The sequence below is a fragment of the Nothoprocta perdicaria genome, unplaced genomic scaffold (assembly GCF_003342845.1).
Source record: "Nothoprocta perdicaria isolate Ctin4 unplaced genomic scaffold, notPer1 scaffold_62, whole genome shotgun sequence".
Classification (NCBI taxonomy): domain Eukaryota; kingdom Metazoa; phylum Chordata; class Aves; order Tinamiformes; family Tinamidae; genus Nothoprocta; species Nothoprocta perdicaria.
The window spans coordinates 2,920,291-2,948,205 of NW_020455888.1; the positions used below are offsets into that span (position 1 = coordinate 2,920,291).

Here is a 27,915-nt window from a genome sequence, read left to right on the forward strand (position 1 = left end):
CTGTGTAGATTTATTTAATTGTGGAAAGTTTTTCAAAGAGCTGAACTGTAGCTTAACCACAGGCAGATGCAAAACACAMAAATATATGCATGACAAATACCAGCATCAGAGCATCCCTGGAAATCAGTCTGCTCAGCCACAGCAGAAGACTGTATCCCCATCCCCACCTCAAACTTAGTAACATACCTGGCCACCCAGTACCYTTAATTGCAGAGCCTGGAACCAAAGGTCACTCAAGTCCCTCCTGCGTTGCTGTCTTGCCCAAAACAGTGACACTGTTGGCCATATGTGGACAACCACAGGCAGATTTTTTCTTGTTTTTATTCTCCTCCACCASCTTTCCTTTCTTCTTTCTTTCTTCCCCCTGCAGGGACCTTTGGCCAGGCAGAGCCATGGGAGGTTTCCACTCCAGCCTCCTGGAAACACCCCCGGGTTCCCTATGAAATCCTCACGGACCCACAGAGCCTGCCCCTTCATCCAGTGCTGGCAGGACAGGCTCCTGCCTCACAAGCCGCCGGCTCTGAGCCGAGTCCCGAAGCCCAGGGGAGGCCTGGGCCTAAGGTTGGTGCAGACCCAGCAGCTTTTMTCTGTGCGGTAGGTAAGGCCTCCCTTGCCTAAAAACCCCATGTGTGTAGCTGATCTTTGTGGTATTTCAGAAGGATTATTTTATTTGTCTTCATGATTTCTAGCAGGAGGCCAGGAAGGGAAGAAAACACAACAAAAATGCATTGCAAAAATTGGGAAAGCAGGAAGTAACCAAAGAAAAAGTTCAGTGAGGGCCTAGACACATGAATGAGTGTTATTACACGCCTATTKAACTTAGTAATAGTCTGAACGTTGTTAATATATTAGATTGTGAAGACAGATGAAGTATATCAAGCATCAAGCTTTTTTTTAAAGAAAAGTTATGCTGTAGCTTAAACAAAAAAAGCAAAAACAACGCTCAAAGATCGTAAGAGTTTTTGCTTTGTTCTTATCCTAGTTTAAAATACTTGAAGATCTTCAGAGGAAGGTGATTTTCCCTAACACTGTATGTCCTTTCGTAATTACTTCCATTAATCTTTCAAAAAAGGGCAAACTATATGAAACAACAGTTCTAGTAAGTCTTAAATATTTTACCTAAGATTGAAACATCCAAAATTTCGGAATTACAGACATATTGAATTTGAAGCTGTTTGATGTGTGCTGGGGGCTTACAAGCCATCTAAAAGCAGCATTTAATTTACAGGACCATTATATGTTGATAAGTGTATAAATGCCCAAACTATCACTAAACTAAGATTAATAATGATTCTTAAGGCTAGTCTGAATAAGTGCCTTATGATGGTTTGTGACTCACATCCTTAAACATTTCTAGTGGGGACCTGATCTCCCTCTCTCCTTCACAGAGATATTTGAATTGGAGGAGATAAAATATGCTCTTTGCTCAACTTTTTTCTAGGATCTTTTAAAAGAGTCTCAGAGCACAGCTTGAGAAAAAGTACACGTAAGCAGTAGAAATTCAGTGTTCAGAGAGTCTACTTATTAGTAATGCTATAACAGCAAAACTGTTGCTGATAAATTTGGGAATTTGGAGATGAGTTTTGTAAGCAAATGTAGTGATGCAATACACTATCCAAAATATTCCTTCAGAAGAATTTTAAAACCTTGTTTTAGGTTTTAAATCATTTTTTTTCTTTTGGAAAGGGGTTGGGGGTAGAGAACCTTGTGCACTATATAATGGGTAGTGCAGTAAGACCAAAGAAATACCATGTTAATAAGATTAAACTGATTAGCAGTCAGTTTATTCCTTGCACTTCTTTTGGCACGTTGAAGCACAAAGAAAGCCCCCATCCCAAACATCTTCATATCCTTCTTACTGATGCTGAGATCAAAGTGGGAATTAACAAGTAGCTTTCACAGATCTGCGGTGAAAGGCAAACTAAAAAGTGAGAAACTCATTAATTTAGAGGGAGGGGAAAAGTTTGTATTACTAATTTCTGCCTTTTTTTTTTTTTTTATTTCAGATTGAAACACAAGCACTAGAACTTAAATAAGCTGCTCAATAAGGGATTAAGCAGTTACCACACCATTAACTGCTGTGAAACAGTCAATGTTCCAGAAATTTGTGAAAAACCTTATTTGTCTGTACTTGGCACAGATTTGTTTTATGAAGGTTCATTAGAGGAAAATTAGAGCAGCAGCTTCTCTGGAGGTAACTGAACACGTAACAATCTATCACCCCAGGGCCAGCAAAGCTTCTCAGGTAGCTCCAAGCACTAGCTGCTCCATTAGAGTTCTGTTTTCAGTGAAATGTCTCTTAAAATATCCTTTATGTTCAGATACAGGACTAGAACCATACTATGCATTTCARGCAAGTAATAAACTATGCAAGTAGCAGCTTAAAAAACAACTTAAATTTTAGTGCTTATGTCCTGATCCTACTTGGATCAAGATCTTGACCACTACATTGGAACACAAGTACTGCCTCTCTCCGCCCTCCAAGCAGTTTTGAAATCCCATCTGTCCTCAAAGCTCTAGAAAAAGGAAGAATCTAAATGTATTTGGTGTTTCCTACTGTACAGAGTTCCCTAATGGGATCAGCACAGGGGAAGTTCAGGTATGAAGAGCCTGCAACAAGGATTTGGACTTCAGTAGCCCAGTTACTTGCAGTCATTGCTGACAAGTGCACCACCACGGAAAGCTGCCTGCACTGTAACACTGCTCCTGCCCCAGCTGTTGGGAGAGCTAGGGAGGCTGCTAAAAGCAGGAATGAGAAGAGAAAAAGCCCCGGCAAGAGCAAGACTAGTTGGCACTAAGTAAGCACCAGTCCTCTCAATTCCACTCCTGACTTTAGTAACTCTAGAGGGGCAAAATTTCCTCTTTCATTTTTTTTTCTTGTTGCAGACAAAAATCCTGAGCCACATGCTCTGTGGCTTCCAGCATCACATTCCAGCTAACACATACCTGATTTCTCAGTAGAGTTTGACATCTAAAGTGGAAGATCTGAATTTTCAGCCCCTTCCTCTGTTACATGTACCTAAAAGTATAGGCTTCTGTGATAGAGGTTCACCAGAGAAGAGTTTTTACTTCTTAAACCACTTACCAAGGCTTAAGATCTAACCAGAGTCACTTGCTTAAAAATCTGAACCTCATCTTGTGTTTTTAGCTCAATCTCCAATAAAAAGGCACTTGAAATTGTGCTAAATCTTTAATTAGATTTTGAACATCTTCTGAATCACAGATTTTGGTCTCTAAGCTACAGGGATCTGAAATTTACATTTTTAAAATCAAATTCCTTACATTTGTGATTGATATTTTTGGGTTCCTTCAGCCATGCTCATTCTTTAGGGCAGGGAAAAACGGTGTTTGTCTCTTTGGTTAAGCAGTTGTTACTTTACTAAACAAGCTATACTGTGCTGAACGTGAGAGCTGCAGCTTTTCAGAGCACAGGGAAGCAATGTAGGGGGCCTTGGTTATCTGCCACCAACAGTGAGAAAGGTACCGACTTACACCAGAAGTACTGCACACAGCCAAAGCCAACACGTCAGGAGATACCAGTAAAATGAACTTTATTTTAAAGCTCATTAAAAGGCTTCACAATAACACTAACAGGATTAGCATTTCCTTCATTTTATGTACCCCACATGAAAAATGTATTGTTTAGCAAGAGACGAAACGTAAGCGTTTCCGCATGCTACTAACACATTTCACCATCTTAGTATTATCTGCTAACTGCTTTGGACTGCAATGGTCAAAAAACCTCAGAACAGGAGGATTTTCCTGGAAAGTCCTTATGAATGGGACAGACATTGGCTTTTTATTGACATACCCAATTCGATGTCCGGATGAAAGAAAACTACCTTGGCATCTACAAATGCCTACGAAGGTTTTGGTCGTAACATCTTGAAGGAGCAGTATATTTCAGAGCAAGGGCTTCTTTTCATCTTTAGTGATGCAAATGGTTAAATACTGCACAAAAGCTTAGTATGAACTCACAATTCCACAGGAATCTGAAAGTTACCAAGGCAATTTTCCTTTTAGGATAGTCATGGCCACCACTATTACTATTCYTCCTCCCATAATACAGCATATTCCAGACAAGTTTTAAGAAAAAAATATAAATAGTTTCCAAAACAATACATCCTCCCCTTCCCCCCCAACTCCCATCACATACGACAGCAAAAATATCTTCTGTCATGGGATGAAGCAACTTGCTGCAAGTGCAGTGGTTTAGTCCAAGTCCATGCTCATGGTGTTTTGCTCACTGGGGTGACATTCGCCATTTTGTTGGTGTGTTTCAGAATTCTTGTCATCTTCTCCCATATCTTCATTTTTATAATCGCTCCGTTCATTTAAAGGATTTTCTTCCTTAGGAGAGTCAACTTTGGGTTTTGGTTGTGTGACAATAGGCTCACAGATGTTGTTCAGCTCCTGCAAGGAGAGGSAAGAGCTCTATGAAGGACCCGCTGGCTTCAGCAGGGTGCTGAGCCCTGTGCTGCTTATTGCTTGAAACCTGTCTCTTTRTTTGCTTGCTGAGTAAAAACTGGCATCTACAGACTGCACCCTGAGCTAACTTAACTGACTGACTTAATAAAAGCTCCGTGGACAAAGTACTTCATTTAACGTCTTGTGTTTTACATGTCCTTCAAAATTATTCTGCACCTGCCAATAACACTGAAAAACCATCTGACTTTTCAAGGTTTCTCAAAGACATAATGTGTCTCTAGCTCCCCAGAACTGCATGCAGTGTTAAAAGCTTCTTTACCTTCCACTGAAGCATGTGCTACCCATACTTTCTAAGTACATTTTAAGGGCACTAGAGCAGYGAGATTGAATACTAAGAAACAAAGCTCCAAAAAAAAAGACAGTTCTGATTTTAGCACTAACCTCCAAAATAAATTTATCTCAGTACTTACCTGTAGCTTGGCCTTAATTTCACGCGAGTGCACAGCTGGATCCTGATCCAAGCTCCTCTTAGCCTGTGCACTCACAGCATTATTCATCCACTCCACCACTTCACCAACACACTTCTCTACTTTCATCATTTCCATTTCATCGATATGTATGTATTTCTCATCCTGCACAAATGCACATGTTTGAGATGAGTTAATAATGTCAAGTTCATTGCCATCAAGTTATGACAAGACTATCCCAATTAATTACTATTTAGTATCTTCACGGGTTTTGAAAATAAATGTAAGTTGGCAACAAGCCAGATCTATTACAGCAAGACAGACCAAGAAATACAGATGTCAAAATAAAGCTTCCTTTGCCACACAATCCAGCAAGAGAGCTAGTTCAGAGAGGGGATTCCAGGCTTCATGGGCTGCTCATGCAATAAGATAACGTGACATTTGTAATGACTGCTGAAGGAAATTGCCTTCTCTCTCTGGAAAGTCTTAAGAGGGCCCAGAGCAGTCCAGATGGTGCCACTCTGCTGCGCTCAGAGCGCCTCAGCTTGGGGAACACTCCCCACACAGCCAGCCTAACAGCTACACAAGTAACTAGTCAAGTAACTAACCCAGCAATGYAAGCTATGATTTTGTTTGGGAATTCAGAAAACGGATTTGAATCTTAAAGCTGTTGTATTCAATGATATTAGTTATTTCAAGACTATGTAATATTACTGTATTATTCACTTAAAAATGTTTTTATAATCTACAGCTGTGAAGACAAATTGTTTCTGTTGCAAGTCTCAATGTCAAATTTAATGAGTTTGAATGTTGTGAGCTGCCCTAAACTGGTAAGGGGAAAGCCATGGACTAAGTTTTCAGAAGCATATGAAGAAAGGCTTTTTCAAATGGCAGTGACAAGAAGGGGTAACATCACATACATCAAGTGACATATCTTTTATTTTAGTTTGTCCTGATCTGTCCTTTGCASTCATGCTTCTCAACTAGCACAGGAATGGAATATACATTCCTGGAGAGAAGGAAAAGAAAAAAAAAAAGAAAAAAGAAAAAAGGAGTACAACTTTAATGTACACCTTCAAAGAAATCAGATTATCTTYAAGAGATCAGTAGTCAGGCTACTGTCTACCCTTCACTTCTTTTGAGAACATCCTTTTGTGCCTGAAAATATCCAGAAACATATAAAGCAACTGCAGCTGAGTACTGGGTGACATTTTTATGGTGTTAACTTCATCACATACAATGTGTTTCAGACAATAAGAAACTGCAGGTCATCTGAAAGTGACTTTGAAATTTCTGCCAGCCGGTGGGGCTCAGGGAAATACTGTGCAAAAGAAAGACCAGGGCACTCACTTTGTTCCTGAATTCCCCAGCTATTGTAGCATAATATTGGAGCCTGTGTCCCAGTTCTTCTAACAGCCTCGGTCGCTCTTCTGCTTCTTGATAGCGCATTTCAATTGGAGTACCTAATTTCTAGAAAAAGCATTTCTCATGTATTACAGAGTTCATTATGAGCCATTAACACCGTTTCTTGTGGTATTTGGGAAATTTTGCTTTTTGGGCATACAAACAGACCTACCTTTAAGTCCTCCAATTTGTCCACATACACCTGCTTGGCTTCATCCTCACCCTCTTCATAGAGCCAGCCCTCCGTCTCCGTTAGGAGTGCAGAGAACCCTTGCAGATCCTGTGCATCAGAATTCAACAGGCTGAGCATCACAATATCAATCAACTATGTTTTTCTTATAGATACAGGACAGTTAAATATAAGCATTAAGTCTCAGCTTCTTSAAGGAAAACTGCAGCTTTTGCTTCATTAAGGCAATTAAATCATACTAGCTTCTTAAATTGGAAATACACAAGTCCACAGCACAGGCAGCACTTGCAATTGGTTGCCTCAGATTCAGACAGTGCTATGTAGTGAAATGCATATCTTTGGTTATAGATACTGTAATAGAGCTTCCATTTKCAACTTTAACATTTTTCTCCTCTGATGACAAAATTTGCTTTCAGGGCTATATGCCAAATGCAAAACCGAGAACGTAATTCTTGATCAGTCACAGCCATCATTTAAATAAGGAATGATTTTCAGCTACTTCCAGGATGCATAGGATAAAGCTTAACCAAGTAATACAGAATACATATTTGATGATAAGGTTTTCAGAGAAGCTCTTGAGGYTATAACCTACCTTTTCACAAACAAACTTTTCATATGGTCCAGAYAACTTGTCTCTAAACTCATACACATATTCCTCCACTGCATTCTTTGCATCATTTCTTTCTTTTTCCAGTTTGTCTTGCATAATCATCTTACCCTGCATATTATCAGAAAAGAGTTTTAGTTATCTGTATTAAAACGGCATCATAGAAAGCATGGCTTCTGTGAAACAGTCCCCCGGAGGCCTTGGTTCACATAACTGCTGGTGACATAGTGGACTTACCTGAAGAAATGGSATGTCCTTTCTAGATTTAAGCAGCTTGAACCAATCCGTGCTYTTAGCAGGGAATACTGTTCTGATGCTATGACTATAAATGACACTTTTTGTTTTTTGGATTAACCTTTGTTAGCCATATGTTAATGTTGGACAGTGCATTAGCTCGTGGAAAATTAGGTGTCAGTCTGCATTCCAGCGTTACATTAGAAGATCAGAGGTTGCCATAAAAAGCATAGAAATGTTAAATAACTGTAATCAAGAAAGCAGCCTAACCACACTAACTCACCTCTGTTTCAATATACATATTGAGGAGATCTTTTCCTAACTGCCAAACCAAGTTAGCTTCAATAGGCAGTTCCACATTTTTCACTTTTATTTTGGGTTTTTTAGCTTCTGGAGGCTGATCCCCTTTCTTCTCATTTGTCTGAGTTGGAGAGAAGAAAAATAAGATAAAACTCCTGACTTCTTTCTGATGATATAACACTTACATGGGCAGAAATATTCCTGGATAGAATATGCAGAGATTTTATAGGTTTTTTTTTTTTCCTCATAATTTTCAATATATGTTTGTGGGACACCTCCCCTTTAAGGGCTWATATGTCTTATCCTAGGTTATTTACAGTTTAATCACAGATAGTACTGAGCAACAGGAAGGGCACCTTCCAGATATATAATCCATCTCTGCAGTTTTTCCAGAAGTGGGGGAAAAAAAGAAAACCACCACTTTCCATCCATATAGAAGCAATCTACTAGAAATATTATGTAAATACTGTTTTTTCACCCAGATTAAGAGTTTCCTCCTAAGAGGAAGGAGGAAACTCTTAGGTTTAAGCATCCACAATTCCAGCTTCTCTCGGCAGGTCTAACAAGCCTGGTCTCTAATAGCTGTTAAATAAAGTGGAATTTCTGCAACCTAAACCAGTTAGGTCTGCAACACTGCAYAGAGACAAGGATGTGGCAGAGAGACTTTCTCCTTACAGGAATTTTCTCAGCTCTTTGAAAAAAATCATTAAAATCTATACAGATCATTTTCCATAATGAAAAGCAGATAGAAAGGAAAGAGGTCCTGAGCACCGAGTTCCTTACTTTTCTGGAACATGTCACCATCTTAAAAGCCACCATAATCGAGTACAACATTTTCAACAGAGTTAAAGGGTCACTCACTTTCTTGACATCTGGGATTTTGTTTTCTTCAGAGGGAGGTTCTGATGAAGGGGGAGACTGTGGCGTTTGCTGACCATCAGTTTGTACCTGGGACTGTGTTCCAGCCTCACTGTTCTCTTGCTGGATATTTTTCTGAAAGGAAAGCCCAGGCACAAAGGATGTAGAAGGCATGTGCACTTGTACCTAATAAAAGTTATAGGGCACTTTGCTGCTGACACGCATACTACACTGTGTGCCCTAAAAAGCATTCGGTGCACACGCAGACATACATGCTTTAACTAACAACGATACAAACTAGGCACAAGTCAGGAAGGACTTAGTGAAAATGATGCCAGTGCCAGGCTCACAGCTTAAAACCTGCGTGTGTGTGCGTGCTACCACTTGTCTTTTATTCAAAGTGGCTTTTATTTTACTGAGTCACAGCTTTTTATCCCCTCGGAAATTCTTAAAACATCAAGTCCAAAGTAACAATACTGCAGTATTCCCCACTGTCCCCCCTCCTTCAATAGCGCAGAACCATCCAGTTCTCTTTCACAGAGAGCAGGGATGAGACATGCTCCAAACTGAGTTCTGCTATTCAGAGCACCCAGATAACTAAAGCAGCTGCAAGAGCCCACCCCAAGTAACCCTCCTGTTGCCATTAGGCTGGATTAGAGGTTACTTGGCACCTTCTGAAAAGGCTTTACAATTCATTTCAAAATACACATTTTTCTAGGATAGCAGCACTACATTTTTCCCATTTTTATGGAGGATTTTTTTTTCCTGACAGCCCTGCACATCTTAACCTTACTTTGCCTCCTTAAAAAGTTCTTAAGTATTTAACAGCAGAATGCACTTCCATCAGTAAGGACACTGATGCATGAGAAAGATCAACTCACATCATCTGAATTTTCAGGAGGCCTCTGGTCCTGAGATTCGACTTCAGTCTCGACGGTGACATCTTCGCTCTCCTCATTTTTAACTGGCTCTACCATGGATGCTGTAGACACGCTGAAGATGCCGTGAGTGTTGACACGGACTTTCACCTTGACTTTAGACTTCTCTCCATCCTTCTGGGCTGCCACATTCTGGATAACATACCTACCTAAAAAAGAAGATATTCACATGGCAGCATTAACCAGGTAACATCAGTGAGGTGACACCCCTCTCTCGTGTGAAAAACTATCTATGTATTTGACTAAGGTGACAGAGCTGATTGATCGCTCAAAGATTTCTTCTAGAAACATCACTGCAGGTTCTTAAGCCCATCTTTCTGGCTTAATGACAGCTGTGCCTAGTATTAAGGATATGTTTTCCTCTTAGCTTTTAGGTTTGTAAAATTCAGCCCACAAATCCAAAACAAAATTGAATGCCCTTTTTAGAATCTGTTTTGATAGATTTAAAAACAGAACTTCAGTAGGAAGTTCTGAAAGTCTTTACAATCCCTTACCATTTGGCTACATCTTAGTCTCCAAAATGACGTTAATGCTACCGAAGACACAAAATTGGGCTGAATATATTAGCATATTTTTCTTACAGCTTAAAAGGGAAGAAAATGTTTATTTTCTTCAGCYAGGGTAGCTTTTCCTGACACCAGTTGCACAGAATCAACACCCTAGGTAAAGCTCACCCTCCCCCATAGTTGTGCTGTCTGTGATGCAAATTTTGGAATTGGCTTGAGGAACATCTTTTTAAACATACTTTATCTGGTATAGAAAAAGCACTTTTGAAAGCATAGAAATGGTTTCTAATATCCATAGAAACCTGTTAATATGTTTTGCTCTGAAGCAGAATGCAGTTTTGCAGCCACTGTAATACTTGAAATAAGCATCATGACAGGAAGAAACAGACAGATTGCTATTTTAAAAGTGTATGAAAAGTCAGATCTCCTTGACATTAACTTAAAATATTCGTCTGKTTTTTTTTTCTTCCTACTCCATGGTTATTTGTTTGTCACCAGAACAGTAACCTGGAGATTGTGACGCTTGTGTAACTGCCAAGCAGCAATTCATTGGCCTCAGTCACACGCACCCTTCTGTTGTCATGGATCTGATCTGATCTCATGCATTTATAGGTCCTTTATGGAGTTAGTCTAAAGGCTGTAATCCCCTCTTGCAAATCCAGTAACACTGGGGTTGAGACCCATCCTCTCTTTAGACAGATTCCACAGGGTCACTTGGAGCTATTAACAACTTTGTTTTGAGCAAAGAGTTAAGTGATKGGGCAAGCTCAAACAAACTTGCCTTTCAAATTCCMTTTTCAGTTTCRAAGCCACAGAACTGGGCAGACAAATCCTACTGTTGGTTCTTACARTAACAATTTGGAAACAGAAGTCTGYTGTTTCTGTGAGTACAAAATACTCTGTTAGTTTCTAAGACACAGGGTATTTGATTTTTGTGACCAGGAGTGAAACCACTCTACAATTTACTTCAAAATAAGGAAAAGAATTGATGGCTCCTGTTAGAATAAATACATTTAACCTTGCAGTGCATTATATATTAGACAAAGTATCAGCTAACCAGGTGGAGATGCTTTTGCCTTATGTATTCTCCCAACCACCTCCAAAGTATAAAGTTCATCTTTAATACTACCATTCCAATGATTAATATAACATAGATGTACTATAAGCCAATAGAATTGCTGTGTACCTAACTAATGCATAGTTTAAGTATAAGCAAATAAACAAATGAGAAAAAAACAAATAAACCAAATAAACACAGAAAAGAAAAACTGTTTTCCTAGGAAGAGAGATTTGTCATTCTTTATACCACCTTGAAAATATGGTGTAATAGCTATTGAACTGCCTACCAAAAACAAGCAGTTATCTGACAATTAGTAACAATCTTCTTTCTTAATCCCACTGTGCAAACACTAACATTGATTTCATGTTTAGCACTAAAGAGCCAGTGTTTGACTGACCCATCTTTACAGTCAAAATCTCTGCATTCTAAACTGTCCAAACCAGCTGTTCCTAAGTGCCACCAATACAATTCAGATCACCACCATAGCTGTGCAGCTGCCAAGGTCTCAGACTGCCTTGATTAAAACTTACCCAACATTAAGGGAAAAATCCAGCAGGTGCAGAAAACTGCAATCCTAGTAACTCAAGGGTTGAATGGTTTCACTGCTACTAGATAATTCATACTTAAATTTTCTATACACACTTCCTAGCTTCCTTTAATGAAAGGCAGAGAAGAGGATTAGATGAAGTTAAGAAGCTTCTCTTGCTGTTACAGTCCCATTCTAGTCCTGTTCTAGTTCCCTCATGTGCTCACACTGAGGCATCTTTTGAAACCAGGCAAAACCTAAACTCTGTCACCTATGAAATGCTCAAAATAAAGAGTCTTCCAGATATAAAAGATTAAATGTCTATCACACAGCTCTACTGTAACATAATGCAGCACATTCCTACGGCAGGGCTAAGACCAATACTTGATGTCAAGCAATGTGAAATAGCACCATTTTCAGAATAATTACTTACCAATTTTTGTCTCAGGATATGGGACTCCATTAGGATCAGAATAAAAAGCTTCTAATTCAAATGGTCCTTTCCTATAGAAGGTAAGGACTTTGGAGAATGGTGCTGCATGATTTCTGCTGAATACCTCATGGACCCTAGAATTAAGGGAAAACATCAGTCTTAAAATATTTTAGTTGACAATTTCTAACCTTAGATGAAAACCCTTTCAGAGAAACAACAYCCTGCTTTGACAAATTTACCTTTCAGGACACTTGCTATTGCTTAGGAAGATGGGATGGGGGTGGCGGGACAAAGAGCAGAGGTGAAGTAAAGGATCTACCACTATGTCCTGTGATGCCAAGTTATCCTACTTCCCTCTTAATCTGAGTCTCCGAACCAAGTAAGCTTAGATGTAGGTGGAATCCTGAGTGACAGACAATCACCAGACCTGCAAAATTTGTTTCCTCCAAAGATGTTACTCAGAGCTTGGAACAGCATAATTTAAATCACAATTTGCACCCTTCCTCAGTTAGACTCAAAAAACTAATTATAGCCCTGCTAATTCCTTACTCATTTGTGTTCTATGGCTCAGCTGAGAATCCTGACACCAGATTATTATTCCTTCCTTGATATGACAGGGGAGCTGAGAGAAAGTGCAGAGTTAGGAAAGAAGCAAAGGAGGGGCGGAAGGGAAGAAGGAAGCAGGGGGGGAACTTTCATAGCCCACACCTTGGTTCTTTTTCTAGACTCTGTCCTCTCGTTTTGTCAGTCTGATCCTTCCTAATTTCCAACTATTTTGTGTCTCTTAACTGTGGGAAGACCTATCTAATAACCTAAACATGAGATGTGCTTCACTTGGTAGCTTAGAGGCTTCTGAGAGCAAACTACAGGTTAACATTCCAAGCATTAGGTGCCTTCCCAGAAGGAAGATACCAAGACCAAAATCTGAACTACAGAGAACATGGGAAAAAGAATGAACAGGTCCCTCTACTATTCTCCCTAAATTATCAAGTATAATTTAGTTCTCTGTACATCCTAAACAGCAAAAACTGCATTTCCCAAGGATGTGACATAATTAATGGCATTGTCTTAAGACACTGTCATTAGAAGAAATCTCTTCTCCCTTCCAGTCAAGYGAGTCAATGAAACCACAGACAGGTTAAACTCTCACTTCTGCTTTCAACTGGACAAGCAATATCCACAGAAAGTGACAACATTTACACAATTCATAATGTTCCCACTAAAGCAGTAATTAATGTAGACATTAGGAAGTCCTTGARTTAAAAAGAAAGAGTTCTCATTCACGCAGTTAATATCACAGATGTGGGAAATACAAGGAAACAAGACATTAAGTGACAGCTTATTGAAGTTATAAATTTTTGATTTTAAAAGCTATGAAGATATTTCTGGCTAAAACTAACACATGCATTTATAGAGAAACCTGCTGTCAGTCTCCAGTGCAGAACCTATACAATCAAGAACCTTATCTTTGGATGCTGAAGTCCAGAATGTTCTGAAAACCGTATTTTGAGCTACTTACCCTTCAGTGTCTTCAGCTTCTGTGTTCCACAACAGAGATATTGGGAATGGTGTTGCATCTGTCACAGAGAATTCTCTCACTTTAAAAGCTGGGGAAAGAATTGCACACTAAAAGAAAACAGACATGTATTACAGCTTGTTAACTTTCGGCTCCCTGCTGCCCACCACCCCCCCGACATATTAAAACATCTTTCTATAAGCAGAGGTAAATGAGAACTACATTGACTAAAAACCAAGTCAGGTGAGTTAACAGATGTCATTAAAATCAGGCAAGAAAACAAAAGTCTCCTGTAGAATTATTTACGCTCTTTGAATTGATGGAACATTTGGCCCACTTAAGACAACGCAGTTATTCTGAGTACAAACATTTAATGTAGGAATGTCAGTTTTTAGTCTTATTATGCTTTGTGAAAATGAAGTCTGAAGAAATAGCAAGCCTGCAAAGAATGGAAGTGCTGCACTACCCAGCCCTAAGAGAAAATCTTTCAGGTCCTGCATCCTTCCCTGCAGAGAATTCACTGCTTGCAAGAGAAAGCAATTAGTAAGATCGGTTAAAGAAAAAAAGGGAAGAGAAAGCAGTAAGAGAATCAGTAAAACAGAAAAGGAAGAAGTGTTTTGCTAAAAAAAAGGATAGTACTTTTAATAAAATAGCATGCCACACAAGTACCGTGAATTAACAGCACAGTTCCATGGGGAGATCAGTGAACAAGAGTATGTTTCCTTGCCTACTTTTAAAGGAATCACTTTTAACATGGATCTTTTCTGGGRCCTGTTAACATTTCCCCTAACCGCTTGCTTCATTAGCTTTCCAAATGAGTGCTCCCAGAAAACTGATGTGTAAGGGATCAAATGCTGCCAATATCCTACCTGCAGAGCACAGCCCCTAGCTATGGCTTCATCTGCGTTCAGTGTTGTACTGACATCCTTGCCAAAGAATTTAGCAATTCTCTCTTTGACAGCAGGAATGCGGGTTGCTCCTCCGACAATCTCCACAGCCGTCACGTCCTCCACTTTCAGCTGTATTTGCTCCATCAGTGAAAGCAGAGGCACCTCTATCCTTTGCAGTAAGTCAGCACAGAGTTCTTCAAACTGAGACCTAAAGAACAGAATAAAATTTACCAAAAAATGCCTGTCCCATCACTATGATTTCCTGGTCTTTTCGTTTCTAAACCAAGTCTGGCCGCATTTGTTAAATGCATTGCAACAGGATCAAGTCCCTGTAAGTGGGCTGAGATGACAGCAATAGACAAGGCAGTAGGTGAACAGCTGCTTTACAGATTTTCCTATGCTGTTATCACAGTTAATCAATTAATCAATTAATCAATTAAGCTGCAAGGTGAAAGCATTGTTTGGGCAGGCTCTGTGTTTTTGCCTCAGAGGTTACAAATACAAATCTAAAGGGAGCACTTATGCTCCCTTTACAATTAAAGCCACATTTACACCAGGTCACAATCAACTCATCCTCCAATAACATTGTTTCTGCCCACCATTTCTCTGTTAATATCCACAATACAGTAAGGACACACAGATAAAAAAAGTTCCCTTCGTTGCTACCTTTATAAACAATATGGGATTCAAGTGGCCTCAATTTGGAGGGGACCTAAGACGTCCAACCAACCTCACCAGTCTGATTTCCACACGTCTGCATGGCTTTAAAAATGTGTCATTGTAGAAGGAGAATCTATGCTCATCATGCACACACTTTTGCACTCGGACAATGCATCTCTGCTCAGGTAGCTGAATAGTGTGTTTTAGCTCTGGTTATTCAAGCATTAAAGGAAAGTGCCACAGCTCTTCAGCTCTTAGCCTGRATTTTATTGCAAAAAGTCTCTTTAGGACATGAGAATTCAGTTCTAGAAACCTGTCAGCAGAGCAGCCTCTCGTACGCCTCACCTGTTCATTTTTCCAGATACATCAGTGTCGTTCATGAAACACTCAATATTTAAGGGAATGTCTGTGCTATTTGAACTCATTAGTTTCTTCAGCTTCTCACATTCCTGATRCAGACGAAGAAGAGCTCGAACTTTTGCTCTTGGATCCAGTTTGTACTTTGCTTTTATTTCTGCACAAAAGTAATCTACTAGCTTTCCATCAAAGTTTCTTCCACCCAAGAAAGGGTCAAAYGCTGTCCCAAGCACCTGGTTCAAAAAGAAGACAATTATTTAGTCTCACACTCAGTGAAAAAATCCAAATGTTGCCAGAGTCTTCCAACATCAGCAAGCCTCTGTTTCTAGAAAGGCTGAAGACAATTCATCTATGATCCACAGCATCTATGTTAATCAGAAACATCAGCCAAAAACRGGACTTCAGTGTAACTGTAGAAATAAGCCTTCTTAACTACACGACAACTCTAAGCAAGAACAAGCTAAACAGTAACACAACTTTAATGCAGACCTATGCCCATATAGGTAAAACAGAGCAATTCCAGCTATCGTGTGTACTTTATATCAGTGTATAATGAACAACTTACTGCCTCTGCTTAAAACTATGCTAATGAAGGGCACTGATAAAAGTAATCATCTTTCACCTCTTTGTCACTGCACATGAACTATTTCAGTACTTATTTAAGCAAAGCAGAATTACAGATAATTTTATTYTTATGTTTCATAAAGCCCTTTATTTTCGACCAGTGTACCTACCTTTAGTTTACTTTTGTTAAATGCACAAGCTGATACTTGAAACGCAGAATGTCCCATATCAACAAACACGACGATCCGCGGCTTCTCGTCAGGAGCTGGAAGGTCTTGTTTATAAATTCCATAGTTCAGAGCCACTGTAAGACAAATGGCAGATATTATCATTGCAATCTCTAGCAAGTCTCCAAGTATACGCCACCACATCCTTGTGAACATTAGGATGAAACACAGCAAGAGAACACCAGACTTGAACTTCACATAGTATACCTATATAAGGTATTAAGTATACCTATAACATAAGTTGTATAGAGGAGGAAACAATCTGAAAAAGCAAAAAACTCCTACTCAATCAAATATATACTCTATCCTTAAATGCTTAAACATGCAAGTCTAAGCAGCAATGACCCTGCTCAAGGGATATCTACCTTGATCTCAGTTTATCAACAGCTCGGTTCTAAGCTGCTAAGTAACAACAAGATAYTTAAAAGGTGTTTTATTTAAAAGGAATACCCAAGGCATAAAGCTTTTGTCTGAGAACGTTATGAATATGTAGCAGAGGCTTATGAAAGGAAAGACTCTTAAGCCTAAGCAGGGAGTATCAGGCAACAACAGTGTGTCAGAAGTGTAAAACAGAAAGAAATAGGGCATGTAAACACAGGATGACACAGAGACTTTGCAGCAGCATTCTGAATGCATACTGATGCAGTAAAAGCTGAAAATATGAAAGCCTAGAGAGTTTATGAACTGATGAACTTAGGAACAAAACTTGATAAAACACAGCAGGAGGCAGCAGCTTTATTTGCCTTACATAGGGACAAAATGAAGTAAATTGTTTTTCTGTTCTACTGTAAGTCAGGACTTCTTTCCAGAGAAAATCTTAAACTGTTCAAAAAGATGGCTCATTTGCCCTTCAAGACAAGAAAACAACATGAGAAGAACAATACGAACGAGCTTATTTGCATTCCTGGGGACGGTTCATCTCAAAGGCAAAGACTCTAATGATCCTTGCTATGCGGTACTGTAAAGTTTAAGGTTCACGTATGACCAAAGACTGAGCTGAWGCAAGCGTTCTCATGAATAAACAGAAGAGGAAGTGACAAGGCTTTTATGGCAAGGCTTTTAGTTGGCATGTACCACTCATCGTGACTCAAAGGTCATCTTTGAATACCTCTTCATCAGACATGAAGAGTTTGTCTTTCTCTCTCTCCCTCTCTCCATATTTATATGAACGTATCACATAYACATACATATATATTTATACATTATATCATGGGGCACGTCAATCTGCTGTGGGATCCACCCTTACCCAGCTCAAGAATTCTAACTGCCACATGTTCTCTGCAACTCTGTGCTATACAAATGAGAAATTAGGCTGAAGTTGGATAACACTAACATAGATCAAGAGGATTTTAATACTGATGGGCTGGTTCCTCATTAGRTGTAAATATACAGAGTGCTCAAGGTAGAATCTTAATACTGTACTGACCTAGTGGCAATGTTCACTAGTAACCCTACATTTCACCATAGATCAGGAATATAGCTGTCACTAAAGCATTATCATGTCTACATTTACATGCAGAGGACATTAAAGTGAAAGCCACTAAGTTAAGAAGAGAAAAATAACCATTTTAAACAAGTTTTCATAGACAATTTTTAAAGAGAGACATATTTCTTGGACTACCCCTTACCATATACAACTTGGTAGAAACTCTTACTCTCCCATACGTACCTGCTGTCATGTCATTCATTAATCTAAGACAGTTTAATCCGACAATCTGAGCTGCATCTAGAACAGATCTCCTTTCGGCATCTGTGAAAAAGGATGGAACCTGAGAAAGCAGTTAAGAACAAAGTTATTTCCAGAAAACGATACATTGCAAAACACTGTTCATTCAAAAATKTTCATTAAAAAATTGTGTCTGTTCTACATCTTTAAGAAAGGCACTCACTGCAAGAGTTTAGCATACAACTATGTACTGAATCAGGGCTTTAAACACTCAATCAATACTCAATCAAGCCAACATCAACTAATTCACACTAGCACATACTAACAAGAAGCAAATGAATTATCTGTATATGAATGGCAGGAACTCAAACAAGAAAGTAGAACTTGAATTACAGGTGCAACATATGCAGCCAAGTATTATGCAGAGAAACACAACCATCATATTCATAATCAGTTTATGTATTCTTGTGCAAGAAGAAAAAAAGTATAGCAGTATTAGAGAGGTAAAAAGAACTAAGAGAATAAAGAGAAACTGTGCTAAAGTGATCTTGGGAGAGRAAAAAAAAAGAAGAGTAAATTATTGAAAAATTGCTACAGATCTCTGGCCTTGGCTTTGGACAGAGACCATGGATGTCCTCCAAGACAGAGACTACATTAAAAAACACTGACTTTCCAAGTACTGACTGGAGAACAAGTTATTCTAATAGCCAAGCCGACGTTTTCAGTGCCACGTGCATGGAGAGGCAACTGTTATTTTACACGTGAGCAGCGCAATGGAATGACTGTGCTTTACTGAGGTCACTTCATGAAGTCATAAATTGAAAGCAAAAAATTACAGTTCTCAGCTGCCTGAGGGCACACCAAAGGTAACTGCATTGTGCAGGATGCTGTGACACKGAATCCAGTTTGCAGCAGAGTACACACATAGATCCAGAAAATGCTCTTGGGCCCAAACGTTCAGCCGTCACCAAGAGATTGAGCTCATGAAGTACTTCAAGGACTGGAATATGGAAATGCCCTGGGATTTCCTTAAGTCTAAAGCTCTAAAGCTAGTTAGAATAATCCTTTTGTAAATGCTTATAYGGTTTCTTTTTCACCTTACGCAAAYAGGAACAAAATGCCCTCAAATAGCTGARGTTCAGAAAAAGAAAATAACCCAAACAAACTGTTCCCTATATGCTACGACTACTCACAGAAATAACACAGTCTGTTACTGGCTTCTTCAGGTTGCTCTCTGCAGTCTCCTTCAATTTGGTCAACAACATAGCTGAAATTTGCTCCACGCTGAAGATGTGTTCCTCATCCATGTACATGACCTGGATAGGAAAAACAGGGGAAACAATTCCACAATTTCAACTGCAGAAAAATCTTATGTTTAAGATTTTTGGATATGCTGATTCCTCTTTCCAACCTGACAAGCTTAATTAGACCATTACATAAATGGCAGTTTTAATTTATTTGCCACTTAAATGACAAATTCAAGACTCTGCCATTCTACAGGATATAGAAGCAATAACTATTTTGATACAGACTYGCTAAGCATTAACAACCACATTAACTCCATAGATGAAGAAAATGGCTGGGAGCTTCAAATGATTTAGAAAGACGTGAGTATAAAAGGAGTAAGACACAGCCTCACATTACTATGCCAAGAAGTGAAAACAGCCATCATTAAAACCACTGACAACTGTAGGAAAGTACAGAAGTACATGCTGATCATCTCCTTCTGATATTTTTTGCACTTCTGTTCAAATATTTGAAGTGGATGAGTTCTGGCAAAAAAAAAAAACAACCTCATTTTACTCTCTTTAAACCCTAACCACAAGATGATGATTTTAAAATGAAGAGCACATCAAAACTTCACCTTATGCATATAAAATTGTAAGCTTAAAATAAAAAGCTCAGTAAAAAGTTAATTTTCATGTTGTTCTCTCCTAAAAATGACTACTGAATTACCATCTTTCTGTGTACTAGAATAAATGCCAATAATGAAGAGAAAGAGCATTTTATGACTGATTCTTAAAGTAGGTGCCTTTTCTTCACGTCATTTCAACTTGGAAAAGCAACTAGAGGGCATTACAGTTTCAGTGGAACAAGTAGTCACAGAACACTCCAGTCCAGGTGAATGCTACTTATTATAATCTACTCAAAAATTATTCCCTCCCCACCTCTCCAATAAAGAGAACTTACTCATTTCTGCTCCAAACAGACTGAGAACACAAAAAGAAAATCCCATCAAGTAGCACTGTTCTCTTATTACTCAACTTTCTTGTACAGCAAAAGACATTGTAATCAAAGGAAAACATTAATTTCTACCTGGAGMTGTTAAAAATCACAAGTCAAAAATCTGCATTAAAAAGTGTCATGTCTTTAAAATGTAAATATCTGATTCCAATCAGAAAATCCTCTTATGTAATCAGTTATCACTTTGCCTGATCAATACTGAAGTTCTGAGGCACCAGCTGAAGGCACTGAAAACAAACAAGCCAATAAACAAGAAATACAACCATAAGCCCACAGCCATAGCTAAACTAGAACACTTATCTGGAAAGCAGCATTATAGCTGCTTCCTAAAGCTGTCATTGCCAATATCTTTATACGGATCTTTAGATTAATTTAATGTTAGCAGTTGCACCTCTTTTCTACAAAAAGCTGACACTGTTCCAACAAAATTTGGAGCACAAGCAAGGTACAAATCTGAACTACACTGTAAAGACGTTTTTCAAAGTCTGCTGCAAGTAAGTTACAGGATACCAGCCAGTCCACTAACTTGGACTTGTATGTCACTCACTTTTAACRAAGATTTTAAAGAGTTCCCATACCTGAGCAGGAGCAGGTAACCATGTAATTAATTAGATTGTTGCAATGTATTCCATGCGAGACAGAAAAAGGTGAATACTTAAACTAAACCTACGTAACCTTTTAATTACCTTGGCAGCTTTTCTGCTGCACTGTTCGAACTGCATGTGCAACCTGCCATGAAGGAAGTTCACATTTGAGCCATTTGTTGGAATGAGACTTTGTTTGAGAGTTAATATACATTGCTTAAAGATGAAGTTGGCTATTCATACAAGAGCGCCATCAGTATGAGATGGGTTAAAGAAAACCTTTAGAAAGATCAAATAAAACCTGTATTTTAATTATTAAATGATTAAATATAACATTTTCCAYTTGGCTATAACAAGAATTTGCACTGCAAATTTACCTTCACTCCAACGCCACCATTCTTCATAGGAACCAAATCATAGCTCAACTTYTCTTTCTCCTTCTGAACAAAAGGATCATTAAATGCACGGCCATGAAATCTCTTGAAGTTGGACACTGTGTTGTTGGCATGAGTAATTTGCTGTAAAGAGAAAACCAGGATGCTCTAAAAATCATTCTTAAAAATCCTCCATTACAGAGCAGCATTGCTCAGCGACCCTCAAGCACCACCCAAGTTTTAGGGTACCAGCTCATTACTGCAGAAGACCCAAATAAGCCAAGTAGCCCCCTGAYAAGTAGCTCCTAAATCTTAAAGCAACTGATCTTAAAGATCAGTCACAGGATTTACAGTATTTGCTACTTCCACCACCTAATGTAGCTGCAATTCAAACAACTACAGACAGGAACCAGTTCCACTGTCCTGGACTGCAAGCTGGCACTGCAATCCCAGCCACTTCACCTCCTGTCATTCCCCGCACTCTCCCACTACATTAAACACAAACAATTGTTTGTTCAGCCACTCAGTTTCAAGCTGATTAGTCTCCTTATCCAGTTCAGCACTTGCTGCCCTTTCTTTCCTCCCCTAAATTACTTTCAAACCAGTTCCTTTGCTCAGCCACAAAAACTACTGGGCCCAACCAAAGGGGATACAGCGTATTACCAAGCAGCCAGAAACATGAGACACTCTGGAATCAGAGCCAGTTCAAAGTACATACTGAAATATACTGCAAGAACCCACCCAGAGACACGTTCTAGAGGACATGAATGGCCTAGAAGAGATGCACCCCAAATATATCTGCAAATACCTTCCAGAGCCCACTCAAACTGCGAGCACCTAGCAATGGAAATGGGGAACACTAGTTTGTATAGGGCAAAATTATGCCAGGAGCTATTCCCGTGCTTTAAAACAAGGAAGTGTTTAAGGTCTRGTGTCCAAAACGATTTCCTGGCACTGTTTCATCACTTGTATAGCCATAACTTCATACTACTTGAATGCCCTAACTCACAGCTGTACTGTGAAGAATGTGGATGCAAAAATAATTCTTATGCAGTGTGCTGAGAAGCACAAACACTCTGGTGGCTTTTTATAACCTAATTTAGAATTAAACTCAAAAGTCTTTACCAAAAGAACAATCTTAAGATATTTTTAGAGCAATTTTATGCCCTTAGATCTTTAGCCCGTTTCAACAACTTCTGGCTTAGACACAATTAAGAAAGCTGAGATTATGGTAGCCTGAATGATACACTACTGCTCACATGCAGCTGCCARGACTTATCCAACATGCCCCAAAATTTCTTTAACAAATAATTAAAGAGTCAGAGATCATCTCTGAGTATTTTGACCTCTCACATACAGTCACATTCCTTAAGTCACTAGTCAAGACTTTTAATTAAGAAATATATTACTCAATGAAGTAAGATATATGACATCTTACTCTCTGATATATGCAGCTACAACACCACAGGTCACTGAAAATATAAATTTCAGTTGCCCAAGTCAAGTAACTTCTACATTTACAAAAGAAACCTTCATGAAATCTTTTATCTTTAAGTTTTATATTCTTTTCCTCTGGCAAAAATATTTTGTTTCAATTTCTAGGATAACCCAGAATGAAACTCTATTAATATTCTTTACAGCCTAGCTAGTCTGAAGACAATTGAAATCCCAGGCAGGTAGAAAACACAAGCACACTGTGCACGCTGAAGTGCAATTTAATCTACTTTGCTTTCAGTTTACTTGAAGTTCTGAACAAGATTTAATAGAATGTTCTAATAATATTATCATATCTTCACCTAGCCTCCAGAGAATCTATATACAGAATTCMGTTAGCCTCAAGAGAACCTATATACAGAATTTAGGTCATTTGTTTTGAATAAAAACTCATTTATTTTTGTACATTGATAATTATTTTATGATTTAAACCAGCAAAGGACAACARCTAAATAAACAGATATAACGATAAAAATTGAATTTCTTTAAGAGAAAGAAAATAAAAAAGAAAGAATACACTTACTGCCTGACACTTAACCTGTAACTGAGGAGRTGTGTGTGCTTATGAACATACAAATTATAATTTCCTTGGCTGTTGACAATTAAGGACTGTTGTAGGAGGAGCAAGTCTCCTCTAGGGCTCCCTCCATGGAAACCCTTTGCWCTGCACTACACAGGCTGCCTGCTGCTCTGTATTGGCAGCAGTTACGTAACAACCCCCAAACAGGAGGCTACAATCCTTGAGAATTGAACCACCTCACAGAGTCAGCTACTTTAAGTCAGCCAGAATTCTGAGATTTCGTTTTAAAATGAAAATATGAACATAAGGCAACTTCAAATATTTCTTGTCGTCCCTTAAGCCCCTTTCCAAGGGGCTGAAACAAAACCAAAGGCCTACACCTTAAAAAATAAACAACCAAAAAAGCCCACACACAGAATAGGTGGGCACTTACCTTAYAAAGAAACCACAGGTAACAAGGTACCCAAATAGCTTTAAGAATACGAGCCAAGAGTCTTGATTCACATCTAATTTTAAGAAACTATATCCATTAATTAAATAAAAATGCTTTCACTTGAATGCTGGAAATTCCTAGACAGAAGCAGCTGGACAAAAAACTCAATGACTAAGTTGCCTGAAGAGGAATGGGTTCAACTGGAAGACAGTACTGTTAACAAATACAGCGAGCAGTTGTGTTCTTGCTAAAGCAACCTGCATTAGGCATTTCTTTGCCCAAAGCACGGCAGTACAGTGAAGCACAGCATTTCTAAAGTGAAGTTATTAACAGACAAGAAGAAATTAATTTGATGTTAGCAACAGGTACAGGCTGGTACCTAACCAGGGCTTTGCACCAACAGCTTTACTGTCACTCTCACGTGTCAGGAAGTACCTGGTTTTTAGCTGAGACACCAATAGCTCTGTTTTTGGATCCAAATGAAACAACTGATCTGAAAAAGAAAAAAAAGAAAAAAAAAAAAGCTAATTAACACCATAAGGACCTTAAATGGTACTGAGAACTCCCAAGGATACATTTATTTAAAAAACAGGGGAAAACTAGAAACTTTGTTTCTGTCCAAGTGAGGTTCTTACAGCTTGTGGTAACACACCACAGTGGGAGCCCTATCCCCTCCAAAGCCCTGGCTCGAATCCAGGGCTCTCCACAATGGCTTATTCACACGCAGCTCAAYATCGAGATTACAGTTCAGATGTCACCCCCAGATCCCAGCCTCCCCATTCCTGGTTGGCTGCTGCCAACTTTCCAACTCTCGCTTTGAGCCGGGGGGCTTTTTATGCCTGACCCCAGGATGAGGGTAAAGTCCCTCTGCACAGCCAGAGGAGAAGCCGCTCCACTGAGTACACCTCTGTACAGGGGAAACGTCCTTTCAAATAAAAAATAAAAATAAAWCAAAAAGGAAGAAGTRGGTTTTTTTTCGGACATAATTAAAATTTAAATAGAAAAAAGATCTAGAACTTTCAGATTTACGCATACTCAGCTCTGCGGAACGGCTTCAGTTAAGAAGGCCGCTCAACTTCACCCCCCAGACAACCACGAACTGATTTATTCGCCTGCATCGCCAGGCGGGAAACGGTTTTAACGGCGCGCAGCGCCCCGCGTTCGCGCGCCGCCCGCGGAGGGAGCCCGGGGAGGGAGCCCGGGTCGACGCCGGCGGCCCCGCGGGGCAGAGCCGGGGGCTCGAGCCCGGCCCTGCCCGCTCCCCCGCCCCGAGCAGCCTGGAAGCTTCCAGCACCTTCCAGCCCCTCTGCCGGCCGCCAAGGCGCCCCCCTCCCGGCGCGGGGCTGCCGCCCGCCCGCACTCACGGCGTGCAGCGGTCGCTGAACTCGTTGGCGACGGTCTCGATGCCGCCGGCCCGCGCCACGGCGATGTAGCAGCTCTGGAAGCCCAGGTCGAAGCCCACCACGGCCATGGCCCCGCCGCCGCCGGGCGCTGCGCGGCCCCGCTCCGGCTGCCGGCGCTGCGGCCGCCGGGCTCCGGTGCCGGYCCCGGTGCTGGTGTGGGCGCCGCGCGCGGCGCTCCGGCCGCAGGAGGAGGGAAGAAGGGAGAGAGGGAGGGGGGAGGCCGGCGCCGCCGCTTTAAATATGACAATGAGGCGAAGTTTCCAGAAACTGCGGCAACCACTCGCCGGCTCCACGTGCGGCTTCCGTTTCCGCCTTCGGCCGCCTTCTCGAACAATTCCGACCAATCAGCGCCGCCAGGTTGCCGTGACGGGCACCGTTCTCATGACGACGGCAGACGCTGCCGGCTCTGATTGGAGCCGTGCGGGGAGGAGGCGGGGCGGCTTGGCCCCAGCCGCTGTCAAAGTGGGCGAGCAGGGGGCGTGGCCTGGCGGGAAGGGGCGTGGCCGGGGAGCGGAGGCCGGCGTCGGTTGGGGAGGGGCGGGGGGAGCGGCGCGCGGCCGTTAAACGGTTAAACCATTAAGCGGTTGAACCGTTTAACGGTTAAACCATTAAGCGGCTCCTCCGCGCCGCTCGCTCGGGGGTGAGCGAGCCCGTCTGTCCCAGTGCCGCCCGCAGCGCGGTCCCGGTGTCTCGTCGCCTCTTCTTTGGCTCTGCCTTGCTCTTCTGCGGGGGTGGCGGGGACCCCGAGCCGCGACGGGCTGCCGCCATGGCGGCCTGGGCGGAGCCGGCGTTGCCGGAGGGAGCTGCTGCGCTCCGCTTCCCCCGCGGAGYTTCTCCTTGCCCAGCCTCAGTGTGTGGAAGCGCCGTGGTTAGGCGGGCAGCTGCCACAAGCCCCTAGTTCTTCCGCGCACCTGGGCATTTGTTCGCTTTTCTGTAGAGCTGGGGATCACATAATTAGTTGTTTCCTTAATTTGTTGTTGGGTTCCTGTTAGGAGTAGGAAAAAGCGACCATCTTGTGACTACTGCTGGTATTGAACGTCTCAATCTTTCTTAAAGTATTTGGGTACTTAATTATCTTTTTTTTTTTTTCCGTGCTGAAAATGCCTYAAGCACTTCGGCCTTCTTTGCAAGTGTCCTAATTTCTTGCATCTGAGGTAATAGTTCTGTAGGACTTGTGGGAGAAAATCAGATTTGCTCATTACTAGTTCACCTGTTTGTCAGCTGTAAAACAAAACCCCCTGTGCCTAGTGTTTTCAGCAAATGCTTAACTTTTTCTTTCTTTCTTTTAATATAAATTTATATTACAATTTATATTACAATTTATATAAATTGTGCCCAGCAGTTTAAGAATCACCATAGATTATTAAAAATAGATTTAGAGCATTCTTTTTGCTTTTCTTTTCCTTTTACCGTAAATTGTGTTATTTCCATGTAAGGATAAACAAACTTGATTGTTTGCCCARTTTTGCAGGTGATATCTAATGGGAGAAAGATGATTAAGCTCTGTAGCGAATGTGAAGTTATCTGTTGGCACCCTCTGGCTGATGTGTTATGGTATAGTACAGCATGCTATACCCCTAAGAGATGGCAGCCCTGTATAGGAATGCAGCTTGTCCTCCTTGCCCTAGAGCAGGAGCACCTATGGGCAGAGCTGCTCTCTGTGAGGTGAATTCCCTCTGTGGAGCTGTAAGATTGTAGTCATTGAAACTGTGACCTGTATAAGGGGGATAATAAATAAATGTTTTGCTTTTAGAACATTGCTGTTCAGTGGGATATTGGATTCTTAGGTATGGGTACTCCCTATTTCTACAGGGAGTTCCCTATCTCTCTATAGGTACTCTATATATAGAGAGGAAAACTCTTCTGTTTTASAAAGCAGCAGCTATTGTAGCTTATTATCAGAATAAAACTGCTTGGTGGTGTTTTCCAACTTTTTAGGTTCCTTTGCTCAGTTAGAATATTTGAGTACCCAAATACTCATCCTAAMTGCATAGGTGCTTAGCTTATGGTAATTAAAGAGGTGGTTCGGTGACTAACAAGTATCTCCTGTGGATTCATGAGCACATTCAGGAAGTTGAGCTGACAGGGTGCTCTTACACTCCATAGTAGCTAAAGGCTCCTTTAGGCATGGCCACGCACTGGTTTGGAGAAAAAATATCTGTGAGTTGTTTAAACATCTTAAATTTTGTCATATTTGGCACCAGATGTTCTGTTTCTGTCATAACTAAAAGCGTTAAGAAATTTAGTTCAACATGGGAAGTGGAGGGCTCTCATCTGCTACACCAAGCGTAGTGTAGGTAAACTGTCATGTGGTTGAAGCACAATGACATCAGTATCTATACAATTGTAAAGCATTATCCCAACTAAGAAGACTGGCTCATGTCCCCCAGTAGGGGGGACAAATTACCACAGATCATAATATTCACATCTGTTGAGTTCTCAGGATTTCTGCTGTGTGGCCTGGGCCCAGAAAGAAAGGTAAAGAAAATCTACTGGGTTAATAGATTCTTTGTATGTAATCTTCCCATTATCATTCAAACAAGCACCAAAAATAAAACAGGAAAATCTATCCCAGCACAGACGTGCAACATCTAAACCTTGCGCTTAAAGAAAAATAGGCCTCTCTATCGTTTCACTGGGGGCTTCGTACATGTTCTTAGTTTCCCTTTGTGGCCTGAGCTGCATCCCARCCCATGTGATCTCCACAGGTACTCCACAGCGTTCAGCTGGCACACGGTCGCTGTAAGCAGTTGGCTTTTAGGGTTGTATATGACGGATCAGCTGGTCAGTCTAAGCTTTTGTACCATTTCTCTCCCTCTTCTTTATTTGAGAAGGTTGTTAACAAGAGTCAGATGAGATTAGAGTTCTTTTGATCTTGAGTTCCAGATTGAGTTGTAAAGAACAAAAGTATTATTTGAGATTATTGCTTTGWTCCAAAGAAAGACTGAAGTTCCCATCCGTATTTCATGATTTTTGAGACATACGAATTCACTACATAATTCCATCAGTTTCCCTTACTCTCTAGTGCTGCT

The 27,915-nt window shown here is 40.5% G+C and overlaps 1 protein-coding gene and 1 long non-coding RNA gene across 2 annotated transcripts in view; one reads left to right on the plus strand and one right to left on the minus strand.

The window, feature by feature from the left end:
* The window catches only part of LOC112956351, a 3,866-nt gene extending 1,327 nt beyond the window's left edge, over positions 1-2,539 (plus strand). Inside the window, exons 2-3 of the long non-coding RNA XR_003251037.1 lie at positions 371-561; positions 2,007-2,539. This is a non-coding gene — a long non-coding RNA (uncharacterized LOC112956351). The remainder of the gene's footprint in view (positions 1-370; positions 562-2,006) is intronic.
* Positions 2,540-3,683: 1,144 nt separating this feature from the next.
* HSPH1 (heat shock protein family H (Hsp110) member 1) lies at positions 3,684-25,040 on the minus strand. The gene is made up of 18 exons (XM_026049800.1): positions 24,845-25,040; positions 23,916-23,973; positions 21,037-21,177; positions 19,025-19,147; positions 17,835-17,934; positions 16,109-16,242; positions 15,363-15,607; positions 14,337-14,565; positions 13,471-13,577; positions 11,952-12,085; positions 9,370-9,575; positions 8,492-8,623; positions 7,614-7,751; positions 7,082-7,207; positions 6,472-6,579; positions 6,246-6,365; positions 4,899-5,060; positions 3,684-4,413 (listed from the first exon to the last, which is right to left on the minus strand). Exons 1-18 carry the CDS (start codon positions 24,949-24,951, stop codon positions 4,213-4,215), a joined length of 2,571 nt encoding a protein of 856 aa, XP_025905585.1. The 5' UTR covers positions 24,952-25,040; the 3' UTR covers positions 3,684-4,212.
* Positions 25,041-27,915: the final 2,875 nt, after the last annotated feature.